General features: G+C 41.6%; 1 protein-coding gene across 1 annotated transcript in view; it reads right to left on the minus strand.

The window, feature by feature from the left end:
* ddah1 (dimethylarginine dimethylaminohydrolase 1) overlaps nt 1–13,298 on the minus strand; it is a 64,177-nt gene that overhangs the window by 21,068 nt on the left and 29,811 nt on the right. Inside the window, exon 2 of the mRNA XM_072438917.1 lies at nt 66–165. Within this exon, the coding sequence (XP_072295018.1) occupies nt 66–165 (100 nt within the window). The remainder of the gene's footprint in view (nt 1–65; nt 166–13,298) is intronic.

Below are 13,298 nucleotides of genomic sequence, written 5' to 3' on the forward strand. Positions count from 1 at the left end.
CATTTTTCCCCATTCTCTTGCCGTCTAAACATTGTTCTTTGGTCCCATGCTTTTGAGCGTCGTACCGGTGAACAGCACGTCTCCCCCGTCCAGTGTGGCATTTTCGTCCGTCATCTCGACCACGTTCAGGCCCAGCTTCCTCAGGGCGTCCTTCATCGCCTCCGTCTGGAAAAGGCCAAAACACACAAACAAAAGCACTGAGACATCTGCGGATATTAAACAAAGGACGACGCACGCCGCAGCGAGAGTCAACAACACGGCCGCAGCCACAAGCGTTTCCTATCAACGGGAACATCATCGTATCTTGTTCCAATCAGGCTTTTCTAAACAGGATGATGACATGGATTAGGCTTAGGGGGCTACTCTGAATGAAAGAATACAATAAATCTTACGTAATTTCAATCCGCCGCGGAATGATGTCATGTTAAAAGCAAGTGTATTTTACAAGAACTAGAAACATGGTGATTCAGAGGGACCAGCGCAAACGTTTGTCTCGTGTGCAATGCTTGAAGCTCAATGGAAAGATAGTCAGGTGGGAAATAAGCGTTACGTAGAATAGATTATGAATTACTTTGCACAACCGCAGGAAAGGAAAAACATACGCAAACCGACTTTACACCTGCACGTGTTATTGTTCCGCCGGCCGGACAATGGCGTCTGAGTTCTCCTGTCTGACAGCCCCAGCTGTATTTTACTGTCCTCTTTTAAGGGGCTCCTACGGGACAAGTTTCCAGAGCCTGTCGCGTTAGAAGCGGCGTCAGTGTTTCCACGGGCCCTATCTCACGATGACCTCAGCAGACCGCGAACTCGCCCGCTTACTCGGGGGCCGAAACACTCGCGTGTTTCAGCTCTCTGGGGGGAAAAGGGGAGCATGAGGTCACACAGGTGGACTACGCTGCCTAGATAAGACAAAGAGGCAAAATATTTGTATAGACTGCAGTAAAGAAGATTAGTTTGAGTTTGGTTTGTCAAAAGAAATCAATATCCAGACACTAATCGACACTGAAACTAGTATTGAAGACTAAATCTGACCTTTTCTGAATAGTTTTATAGATTTAGAAGGGTCTTGATCTAGAATAAGACCATATGATATCATCAAATATATTACTCTTATTTTTTGCATTGAAAATTACATTCTATTGTGCGTAAAAAAGGAGCGTTTGAACGTTCAGTATTGTGAGAACACTAGTTTGAGTGTCAAAATCATGTTCTAAGTAGGAATGTATAACAATAACCAACATATTGTATTACTGCATCATTCAAAAGTCTCATAATATTGTGGGCTGACGCAATACATCAAACTGCAAGCGCCTCTGCCTAAATGCATTGTTTTGTTCCAGTTTAATACAAATAGAAAATAAGTGGAACTACATTGACCTTTGCTCCATTTCAGTGCAGTCAACATGAATAAATAATTGTCTAGCACTTTCTGTCTTGCCATGTTATGCAGAAAGCAGAATAATAGTTTAATCACTCTTGTATGATTAGTACAGACTGTAATTAGAACTATTAATTCATTCCTTCACCCTAGAACAAATGCTGTGAAATAAACACAGCATTTAGGGTCAGTGGTTGCTATGGCAGCGGAGCAGAATAGTTCAAAAGGCCACTGGCTCACAACTCTGATGGCAGGTTTCCATCTGTCTGCTGTCCAGGAGTAGACACAGGAATCCCTCAGAATAATCAAACCTTCCTCTTTGGTGTTTCTTTTACGCTGCAGGCGTTCTGCTCATCTTTCTGCTTCACTTTACAGAAAAGAATACTTTGTTCTTCCAACTTTATAGACATATAAAGTCATTATTATGTTTCTTAAAGTTATGAATGTGACAGTGTGACATTATGAGCGCACGGAATAGTTTTAATCCCTCTTAAACTGCAAACATGTAACATGTCTTGGCATTGCTTTTTCATGAATAAGTGTTGAATTACATTTGGAGGAAGTGAGTGAGCCTGGTGCCCTGCTGTTGCTGTAGGTAGTAGTTTGTGTTTTGTTTTGTTTTTTCACATCAATCAGCATGCAATTGAATAGTATTAGCAAGTATTTTGGAAAAGCAGATCTTGGCTGACTCCATGTTTATCAGCAATTAGTAATGACCTATTTTTCCTTCTAAACCTGGAGTGTCATTACTGTCTGCTCAGGAATCTGCCTCGCTGCATCAAGCACAGACATCAGGCCACAGGCATTTCCTGTGACATCACTCCAGTCGTGTGACCCAGAGTGACGATGGCCCCCGACCATCAGAAACAACAGCCTGGCTCAGTTTGCAGATGTGTGTTGATTAAACGCAACAAAACTATCATTTTTTACAATTAAACTAAACATTTTCTAGTGGTGACTCACAAATCTTACATCTATCTGCATAAACTTTGCTGGAATGGGTGGGTGGTTGCCATAGAAGAAGATGGATGCAGGGGACGTAGAGAGATTGTCTAAATATTAGTTCAAACACAATAAAATCCACTTGAACTTGTGGGTGGGACGGGACACATCTGTGAGCTGTATCAATAGAATGTCAGGCTGTAGCCAATAAAGACATGCCTGTGCATTGATTAAATCGATTAAAAGTGGACGTGGTGTGAAGCTGGAAAAAGGTCTCAAAAATATTAAGCGGTGAAAATCTCAGACTTGTCAACAAGTTTAGGGTAACTCCTCCCTTTGGGCTGGAACGAGTTGAGCTCAGGAGAGTGTAAATGCTGCTGCGCAAACCATTCCCATCAGACTGAAAAACATTTTTTGGATGGAAGGATTTTTTTGATGAGGAGAGGAGGCCCAGGACACTCCAACATCAAGTTAGAACATTAAGTTAAAAATCCTTTATACATAAAGTACAATCCAATGTGTTTCGACCAAAGTTGAACGTCAAAATGCCTTGGACCTCCTCTCAGTTTAAAAATAATATTCCTTTGTGGGTAGGGGTCTAAAATGCACAAGACAATATGTTGATAGCCGCAGCCCTATGCACCTGCCTGCATTCTGAGCACGCGCTGAACGTTGCCAGTGTGTCCCGGCACAAGCACCTCCACTGAAGCAGATAACTGGATCGACTGGAACACTGTTGCCAAGTGTAGTGTGTATTTTACAAGCTTACTCACTCAGCTCAATCAGGGATCATCCGTGCAGGCCAGAGGGAGTGCATCAGGGGACTGAATATGAAACTTAAAAAAGGTCAACAAAGGGCTTGTATACAATGTGATGGTTGCAGTAAAATGCATAATTACAAATGATATTAGCCCGAGTGGCCGTATTTTAGAGAGAGAGAGTCAATCTGAATAACTAGATTAGATTAGCCTTTATCATCCCCGTGGGTAAATTATTCCTCTGCATTTGACTTTCTTGCGGTGAGGTGCGAGTGCTGGTCACCATTTACTGTAAAGTTCCCAGCTCTCAAACCGTTTGGTAACATTCATTTGTGGGTGTCACGTGTGAACGACCTTAAAAGCTCTGAAACTGGGGCAGACCGTTAAAGCAAAGTCAATTACAGTGCAATCCTGAACTAGTGGAAAATATATATAAAAATGTAAATAATATCATGAATGTTTATTGATATGATTAATTTGTTTAAAGACATGTTTTAACACGTTTCTGTTGGATTAACATAATTTTGTGTGAACATTCATATCAGGATACTCAATAGTCAATAGTCAATATTTCCCAGCCCTAGTACTGCATTTGGCTTGTAAACTTCCAGAAATAAATGTGTTTATTACTAAATGTAAACAGTGCACAGGGGTCTCATTTTATCACAAAGTGCTGCTTTTGCAGTATAATCTCTGGAGTAAAAGAATTTGCTCATTTACGTACATAAAGTCACATGTCCTGAAGCATATTGATTGTCACTGTGTTAATGGCATTAAGTCCGTCTTTATATTATAAAGACGGACTTAATGCCATTAACACAGACTAGTCTGACAATCAATAATAGTCAGATACGGGTCCATGCTTTAAGTGCTTCCTGCCATCAGCTCTAATCAGACTGCAAATATAGAACAATTAAAATTAAGCAAAGCACTTATTTAGAATGGTCTGTGTTCTCCGTGGGAACACGTCTGTTTATTTGAGTAAATCAAATTTAACTGACTGAATAAATAACAAATAATGGTTCTGTTTGGAAGTCTGGGTTGAAGTCTCTTCTGTCCTTACTTGAACTTTGTGGAACAAAAATAGTAATAAAGCCAACCAAATCCTCCCTGTTGATCTGCTGCTGAAAAAGGTTTTTTTATCATTTTAATCTAGAATAAGAAAATTGGGCACTGTCAGGAAAATTATGTCAATAATAACCAAAGCGTATTTTCAGAGTTTTCTGTATCAGGAATGTTCCAACAGTGGCTTCCCATGCGGAGCTGCCCATTATCTGTGATTGTGGGAGACACCTAATACCTCGCTCTGAATGAGTGCCGGAGCACATTGCCAGCGCCTGAACCCCTGCTGCGCTCCCGTCCCTTCTCCCATCTCTCCTCTGGGCCACACGCTGTCGGCCAGCACCCTGCTTTGAATGAAAAAGACCTTTTAAAATTCATTAAGCTCAAAAGGGCTCGTCGGTCAGCCCTGCCACATTCCTGCCGTTCCAGTACGGGACAGGGGAGACAAACCACAGAGAGCTGCCTTTTCTTTGGGCCTTTTTACGGACTGACTTCTCCATTCTTCTGCCCCCGGTGCCCGTGGATATCGCGTTCTGCTAAAATGGGCCGTCTGATTAGTAGGGTGCGTCGGGAGAGGTAACAGACTTCACAATGGCATTCCTGAAGGTCATCCTAGACCCACAACACCAGGCAACAGAGTCCCACGCTTCCAAATAATGAGGATACAGCATTCCTCTTGTCCCACAGGCAAAAGGGGGGGAATAAAAAGCCCCCTTGACCTCATTTGTGACACATGGCAGCTACAGTGTGTAAACCGATACCCATAAGTGAGTGGCAGGTTTTCGGGACGGTGCAGCTCAATGCGTACTTTGCACAAGAGTTTGATGAAATCCATTTGATCATAAAATAAATAGGGATTCAAACAAAGTGACTGGAAAGAGAAGAATGGCGCATGGACATGGGTACAGGTTTCAACAATGAAGCTTGTGCGTCAATGCTCGAGTTTTGGCAAGAAATTGGCGGCACACGTGATGATTGTACCAGATTGTTTTGGAAAGTAAAAGCTCAAAGACCAGCAGAGTACAAAATGTCTGTATATCTGGACAATCAACTGGAGTGGAATGCGAAATAAATACACAAACCAAATTATAGCTGTTGGACTACTGGGTAAAAAAACAAAAAAGCGATTTTGGATCCATTAGAAAGTAGATTCTTTTCATTCGCTTTGCTACTGGTAATGAGGTATAAATGTGCTCTTGTGAGGATCCAAACACTGTTTCTGTTTGCATGCATTTGCCGTCTTAAGACATTTGAGCATAAGGACGGCTCAATAGGTCAATAGTTAGAATAGGCCATTTTCATTATCTGTCTAATTAATCTATTCATCGCAAATTTTCTAAACAATACAAATCTGAAATGCATTGTAAGTGCATAGATGTTTTTCTATGAGTGAATAAGTTCCCTGCGAGTTTAAGTTTATAGGTTGATTTAAAGCTCACGGATGGATACCCCTCTCCATTTACTTTTCTTTCTTTTTTTTCTAAGACAGGACAGTTCAGCGTGAAATGGGGACGAGAGAAGGGAGGACATGCAGTAAATAGTCAGAGCCGGGATTCGAACTCACGACGCTACAGCCGGCTGCACAGGGAGCCTGGAATGCATGCTGCAACACTGGAATTTGCCCACTGGGGGACAAACAAAGGGTCTATTATCTTATTAAGCCAAAACACACATGCACAATGAGTAAACCCGTCCAGCTACGGCCCTGACCAGTTCCAGCTCAATATCATGACCATAATCTCAAATTTCAATTATGATTCAAACTACTGTGATTTTTTTTCCACATTTGAGCAGCCGCACAAAACAAAACAGGTCCTGTAAATGGAAAAGCGGTCCCTCTTTTATGCCGTCGCGGTGGCAAAAATTAGCATTCCTTAAAAAAATATATATATAGCCCAGGATCAAGGGTCACGCTGTCACGGCCTCTGACGAAAGTATGAAATGACAACAAGTCATTTAGTGGCGACCGAGAGCAAACAAACTCCTTAGGCTCGCCCCGCACTATCCAAACAAACCCTCGGTGTGTGATGGAACATACCTGTGGTTAACCAAGCCATGACATCCCCCCCCCCCGTCTCCCCCTCCCGGAGCCCCCATCTGCAGGAGGATTACATAAATGTTGAGAAGTGGGTCGACGCAAAGGCGTGTATGGAGAACATTAGCAGACCCTCGCCCCAATAAGACAAGCTTCTGGACGTGTGCCGAGCTAAAGGAGATGTTCCAGACAAACCCTCCGCTCCACAGTGGCCTCTCGCTTCGGGCTGCCGGGTCGTCAGGGCTTGGAGGAGGAAAAATTGGGAATCATATATAACGGCAAGTTTATACAAGCTTTGATTAAAAAGAGGTTGTCGTTCAGCATTTTCAGTATTGTGAGTACATGGAGTGGGTATAGCTCCGTAAATGTCAAAAAGGTTGCATTAAATTAAAAAATATACCAATACCCGTACTAAATGATACTGTATCGGAACAAGAATAGATATTGACAACGAAAATGAATCATAAATATAGGACAAAGTCAGACATTTCCTGAATATTGTACGAATTGTCTTGATCAGAACTAATACAAGAACATGAGACTACATCAAAGGAACTACTATCGTTCTGTCGACTAAAAAGGATTGAGCCTTTTTCTTGGTATTCAAATTGCAGTATTGTGACATTCTCTACGGTAACAGCCGCAAAATGTCCCCGGTGCATGCCCTTTTCATCTAGCAGGACGATTACACTTGCATTTGTTAAACAAATGTGTACGGCTGACTTTTGTATCTTAAGAAGTTTGCAGATAGAATAAACTATATCACATAAAATACAATTACTGAACAATGAAAACAAGGCACAAGGCAAAACTGAAACATATCGGTAACAGATGGGCTGGGAATAACAGGGTCCCCCACGATTGGACGCGATACACGGCTCGCGATACGATAATATCACGATTTTGCAATACTCGATATAGTGGTCATGATATTCTACGATATATCACTCGTTTTTAAGGAACTCGATACATTTGAACAGTTTTCTTTGTTAAAACCCGACCTGCAAAAACTCAAAATAAAATGCACCCATTGTAATAATCAAAAATAATTAGGAAAATTAGACCAAACATTACTGAGAGCGATATCGATACAGAAGCCCACGATATCGAATCACCAAATCAACTATCACAATATATTGATTTTTAGTAACATGGAACTGAAGTGACTGAAATAAGATGTTATCAACTCTGCCGCACGATCAGGCCAGAAAATAACATCTTCATCGTGCAACACCTCGATGGTCCAACTGAGACGTTCACATGGAAAAGTCAGCTCCAAAACTTTACATTGTAAAAACAAACCGAAAGGTGATAGTGTTTGACAAGTCTAGAGGTTGTCCAAGAGCAAATAATGTGCAGTGTCCAATCAGCTGCACTATAAAGAATGTGCTGCCTCTCACAGTGAAGGCTCCACAAACACATCAGAGCTTCAGGCTATGGACTGAACCCCAGGACTCAACCTGGGCCTCTACCTGGAACACAATCCCCCATGTTTATTAGGTTTGACCCCCGCCGAGAGGACTTCTATACCCAAACAAGGGGAAAGCCAATAAACCCTGCTAACCTCACGGAGAAATACACTTCACACTTCTCTGGCTTATTTACAAAACATGACTTGCTTTGAGTAACAAGATTTAGACTCAAAAACTAGAACGTCTTCTGAAAACATTGAAATAAAAATGTCTCCTCAAATGTGCCAGTCTTCACAGTCCTACTTTGTAACAAGTCGGTGTAATCCCTCATTCGTCCAGGAGTGTTCCAATGTAGAATAGATTCAGTTATTCAGACTGAAACGTTTCGACTCTCATCCAAGAGTCATTCTGAAGAACTACTTTGTGTTATTGGGCCATTCTTCTCTTCCAACATTATTGATCCAAGTTCACTCAAAAAATGAAATCTTGACCCAAATCGAATACATTTCTTCATCTTAAAACCTAAATCATCAGCTCTGGTTCTACATAAAACAATGAAATGGAAAGAGATGACATAATACATTTAAGTAGGGTTAACGCCCATTTGTAGAGGGTTGATTTGAAAGAAACCTGGTAAATATCTTGCATCGATACTGACGCTGGGCATCAAGAGGCAATAGAAGCCTGAAGAGCAACAGTTGGGCACACACTGGATCAACTATCAAGTTTACTTCTTGATGTGAATTTCAAGCAGAGCATACCTTTGAGTAGCTGCCCGGCCTTAACATTGTTGTGAAAGTCTTTGAGCTCCTGTACCTGGTCTGACCGAGCTGGACCACACACAGCAGCACCAGATTCTGATGTAATGGAGTTCAGTGTTCAGTGTTAGTATAGTCACTCACTCAGGCGGAACAATAGACCAGGCTCAATGTACATATTTAGAGTGTGTTTAGGCTTGTCAAAACATGGATTCCCCCAGATAATGACACTTGTATTGAAAGTAGATACTCATTCAAACAAGTATCGACACTGAAACTCAAAGAGCACTTGAATTTTATCTTAATAGCACATTTAAAACAACCCGCTGAGCAAAGTGCTTCACATAACGAAAGGCCATACTGTACAAATGAGATTACACAGCATAAACGAGTAAATTAACAACAATAAAATGAGATAAAATGCCACTATATCCTGTCTAGCCTGCACCAAATGTCAAGGAGAAGAGATATGTTTTCAGTCTAGACTTAAATTGAGTTACAGACTCCTAAATGGCTTAAGAATGATTTCAGGAATCTACCGAATCCATCTATACACATCGTTGTCTAATCTAATCACATCAAAATGTCTTAACCTTTGATACAACAGGATGTACTGTTTAGCAGTGTGTTTCTTCTTATCATTGTGGCCTCCTCTCTTACTGTGAGTATAGAGGACATCACAAATCTGTAGAGTTTTGAGCCTTTTACAACAAAAAATAGGTTTAGAATTTCTATAACACGACAACTCTAATATGTCATCAGTCTGACAATTATCAAGAATTAAATAAATTCACTTCTTGTATTATGAATCACCGAGAACATGCAACAACAAGGCAATGCTGACGGCCAAATCAGCAAGAACTAAACAGAATATCAAACATACTTCTTTGAGTTTCAAGCGTTAAGGTGGATAGATCCGGGTGAGTCATTCTCTGGTGGAGACGGAGGCTTCCCCGGCTCTCATCCGCCAACGAAGGGAGTCCTCCGAGCGGGCGCACGCTCCAACAGAGAAACCCCCAGCCAAAAGGTCAGGACAGTCACATACATGAACCGGGCGCTCAACGGAGGCAATCACTCAGACTGTGACATTTTATGGAACTTTTTCAGGTGAGCCCACATTTCCAGATGAAGATGGTGTTTATGTAACCCTGGTACTGGACCACCTCCGTCAGGCCTGCATACCGTCTGGACTGTAAAATCAGTCAATGTCCTTTCATATCTACATTCTTCTCATGGTTGAGGAGTTCCAGCGGTTGTTTCTCCCTCTGGCTCGGTTCGAAATAGTTTGAACGAAAGTCTGGAAATAGTGCGTTCTGCCGAGAGAAAACACCACCGTACCATTGAAATACACCCACACTTTCCAAAAAATGCCGTGGATGTCATCCCGAAGGGGAAAAAGGACGCTGCCAGGCACAATGCAGACTTAACTGCCCATTATAAGGGATTTCCCAAAACAGACATGTGGAATGGACGTATGGGAGAGAAGTATGGAAAATGAGCAGTATGAGTTTTAATCCAGAAGGGGAAAATATGGGAGGCCAATAGGTTTCCCATAAACGTTAATGAAGGGCTTTCCCAGCAAGATTGTTTTGTTTTTTTCCCCCCGCTGCATGAGACACGGGTCAGGTGCTAATGCTAACCAGCAGATGCTAATGCTAACCAGCAGGTGCTAATGCTAACCAGCAGTAGCATTAGCACCGCTGCAATGATCAGATAGGGACAGAAATTGTGACAAAATCTGTGCAGAAAACTATTGAACTATTAATTATTAGCATGTTTTATCTTTTATTTTTTTGTGTGCAAATTCTGGGAAGTGGTTCATGACATCACGGCATGAAGTAAGTGTGCAATAGTTTAGCTGGTACTGTTAAATGTGGTGAAATGTGTGATGGTTTTGAAAGCATTGTTCAATGAGCTTTTATAGAATGAATGAGCCAGTAACAGTTTTACGGGCCAGAGTTTTTGCATGTTGGAAATATCACGCGGCGTAATGGCGTGTTACTCATTGATGCATCACGCAGCAGGCCGAAGTGGTCCACATGTTCCGGGAAAGCATGTACATTTATGGTGTTTTGCGATTATTGTAAGAATAAACCTAAACATTTAACGATTGTTACTTGACACTATGGATGAACAACAATTGAAGCTTTCATCTTCTTCCATTCCCATTTTCCAAAACATCACTATACGTCAAGCATGTGTCCACTTTTAAGAAATAAATAAGGAAAAGTAAAGTTACTGAGACATTTTAACATGTAGGTTTACTTTTTTTGAAGTATTGATTGAACTGAAATTATTTAAATTTTGCAACAATTATAATTGTATTGTGAGCTGAAGACTTTATAGGTATAGGATTTTTTTTTTTTTTTTGTAGTATTTGGGAAACATAGTGGACATTTACCAGGTGTAATTATGTAATATGTATGATCATGTGTGTGTGTGCGTGTGTGTGAGTTTGATGTATGCAATATGCAGTTGTACAGCGTTTTTATCAATTTTTCACTTACAGCATAATGTAAATAACATATACTTGTAATTCCTTCCTGTAACATAACTTGTAAATACAGTCAACAAAATGTGAACGCAATAATTTTTGTCATAAGCTTCAAACAAAAAGCTAAATGTCTTGCTTTTCAGACCTTCTCTCGTCAGTTCTGTCCAGTCTAGACTTACAGCAGCACCACATGCAACCCATGTGTGTCTGGGTCTACGCTCCACGGACACTCCCCCCCCCCCGGGCTCCAGCTCCGACTACTGGGCTTTGGGCTCACAAGGCCGCGCACCCCCGGGCCTCCATGCAAAAACACTGTGCAGAAATGAGACAGAATGTAATGGAAACGCCACACTTTCCAGACAGGAATAGAGAGCATCGCGGCTTGAGCTCTGTCAAAAACATACAGAGAAACCCCCACCCGCAACTTCAATGTGACAGCTCCCGTTTCAGGAAATAACCGGGCAGCCTGTGGAATAATTGCAGAACATTGTGGATAATAAACTCCTCGGGCAGGGGATATGCGAAAGATAACAAAAACAGTCAAAACTCAAGATTGTGCAAATTGTGATCAAGAGATTGTGTTGTGTATTTAATATCCAAACGCGAAACACAGGCCGAGGCAGCGCAGGCATTTTTGAAAACAGACCTTTTCCTGTGTGGGTTTGATTAAGTAAGAGTTCATATGGCACCGCTTCAAACAATCTTAATGCATTGCACAACATTACATTACATTACAACCACTGGAAGGCGCTACACACAGCACTGCATGCACCGAATGGAAGAGGAATTCGAATGGTTTATTTGTGCGGCCAGATAAGAAGGATAAACTGTTCAGGAGACGATGATAGTCATGCAGGTGATGGTGCAGACTTTAAATCCATCTATTTATTTACAGTTCCGTGGAATATGCAGAGAAAAGTCAGGCATTATTGATGGGGAAGATATTGTTTTTGCAAAGTAATGTTGTTTCTATGCAAAGTAATGGTAGCTGGGAGTGGACAATATAATGACAAAGTACAAATCTAGTCTACTTTCTGTTATTATCTATACATTTGAATCATGTTATTACCAATTTCTTCTTTTCTGTGTTTCTGTTTATGATAAAACGTTCTCTGAGCAACTGTGTGAGCGTTGCAGAACTTACAGGAAGAACTAGGAGAAACGGACAAAAATCAATAGCTTGAAATGTTTATAGATAATCTTGATGGTAACGTCTCGGTTGAGGTTCAAAGTTCTGCACAAAAGGTGAATGAATCCTTTTACTTGAAGCTTAGATGATAAAAATGCATGTGCAATAGGAGACCGGTGATGCTAATGCCCATTTGAGTGGTTAAGCAGACACTCTTCAGCCTACAGTTCCAACGCTAACATACTTATCATTCCTCGATACACAAGTCGGGGCTCTGGATGATCCCAAAATGCTCAGTAGATCTGAAATAATCTTCAATATGCACTTGTCTGGGGATTTTTCCAATGGAAGAATTTGCGCTGGGTCAATGTACAGTAGCGGTGTCTAGACCTCCATTAAAGTGGGACAAAGGAATTATAGAATTACGCAGAATCGGCTGACCGTATGTTCACGTCGCGAACATACGGTAAGATCTCCAGCTTCGCGATAAGCTAGTTCACATATGCTGCGGCGTCGGGCCAAGTGTAACGTAAATCACGCTCGGCTGACGTAACATGAGGACACAAATCAAGACGCGCGGAATTCGGGTACAGCGATGCAGGTTTTCAAATTATGTCCATATTAGCGGCTAAAGATAACAATGTCAAAAGGTGAGGCCTCCCCCCCCCGCCCGCCCCCCCAATCGCTTCAGTGTTACAAAAGCCTATCGCATTACACCGCGCCTCACCTCCATCAGCTCCTTCCATCTGATAACGTATAGTACTGTTCAGGAGCTCTTAAACATCGCCATTCCTGACATTCCCTGGATTCTGGATGGTGTGACCTCATTGGGTGAACGACGCGAGAAGGAAAATAGCCCCCGGTCGAGCCTTTGCTTCAACATGGAAACTTAAGCGAACAAAGAATGCATGACTATGTGCAAACTTGACTGTGGGCCTGCACTTGTGCGGCGAAACAACATGTTTTCCGATGCAAACGTGCACTCACTCCGCCGTGTGCTAATGTGGGAATTTGAGATCAGGTGAATGGTGGGAGTTTTTTGTTTGTTTTTTGCTTGCACAACTGCAAAACAAGGCCGTTTAGCACTCAACTGAGTATATTTCATTTTAGGTATTATCAATATGACTTAAACCATTTGCATATTTGAAAATACAGCTGACTAGATTAGACACCATCCTGTTGCTAGTTGAAGCACTGAGAAACCTACAATGACGCTATGCAAGGTTTTATGCATATCACACTGTACTGTTGCATAACCTTCGTGCGGAACTTACATGCGTATAATTTGTGTCTAAAAAGAATCCAACCTGGATAGTACGGACACTATATC

Source organism: Eucyclogobius newberryi, unplaced genomic scaffold, assembly GCF_026437365.1.
Source record: "Eucyclogobius newberryi isolate DKJ021-1_F unplaced genomic scaffold, fEucNew1.0.hap1 SCAF_9, whole genome shotgun sequence".
In the NCBI taxonomy this organism is placed as follows: domain Eukaryota; kingdom Metazoa; phylum Chordata; class Actinopteri; order Gobiiformes; family Gobiidae; genus Eucyclogobius; species Eucyclogobius newberryi.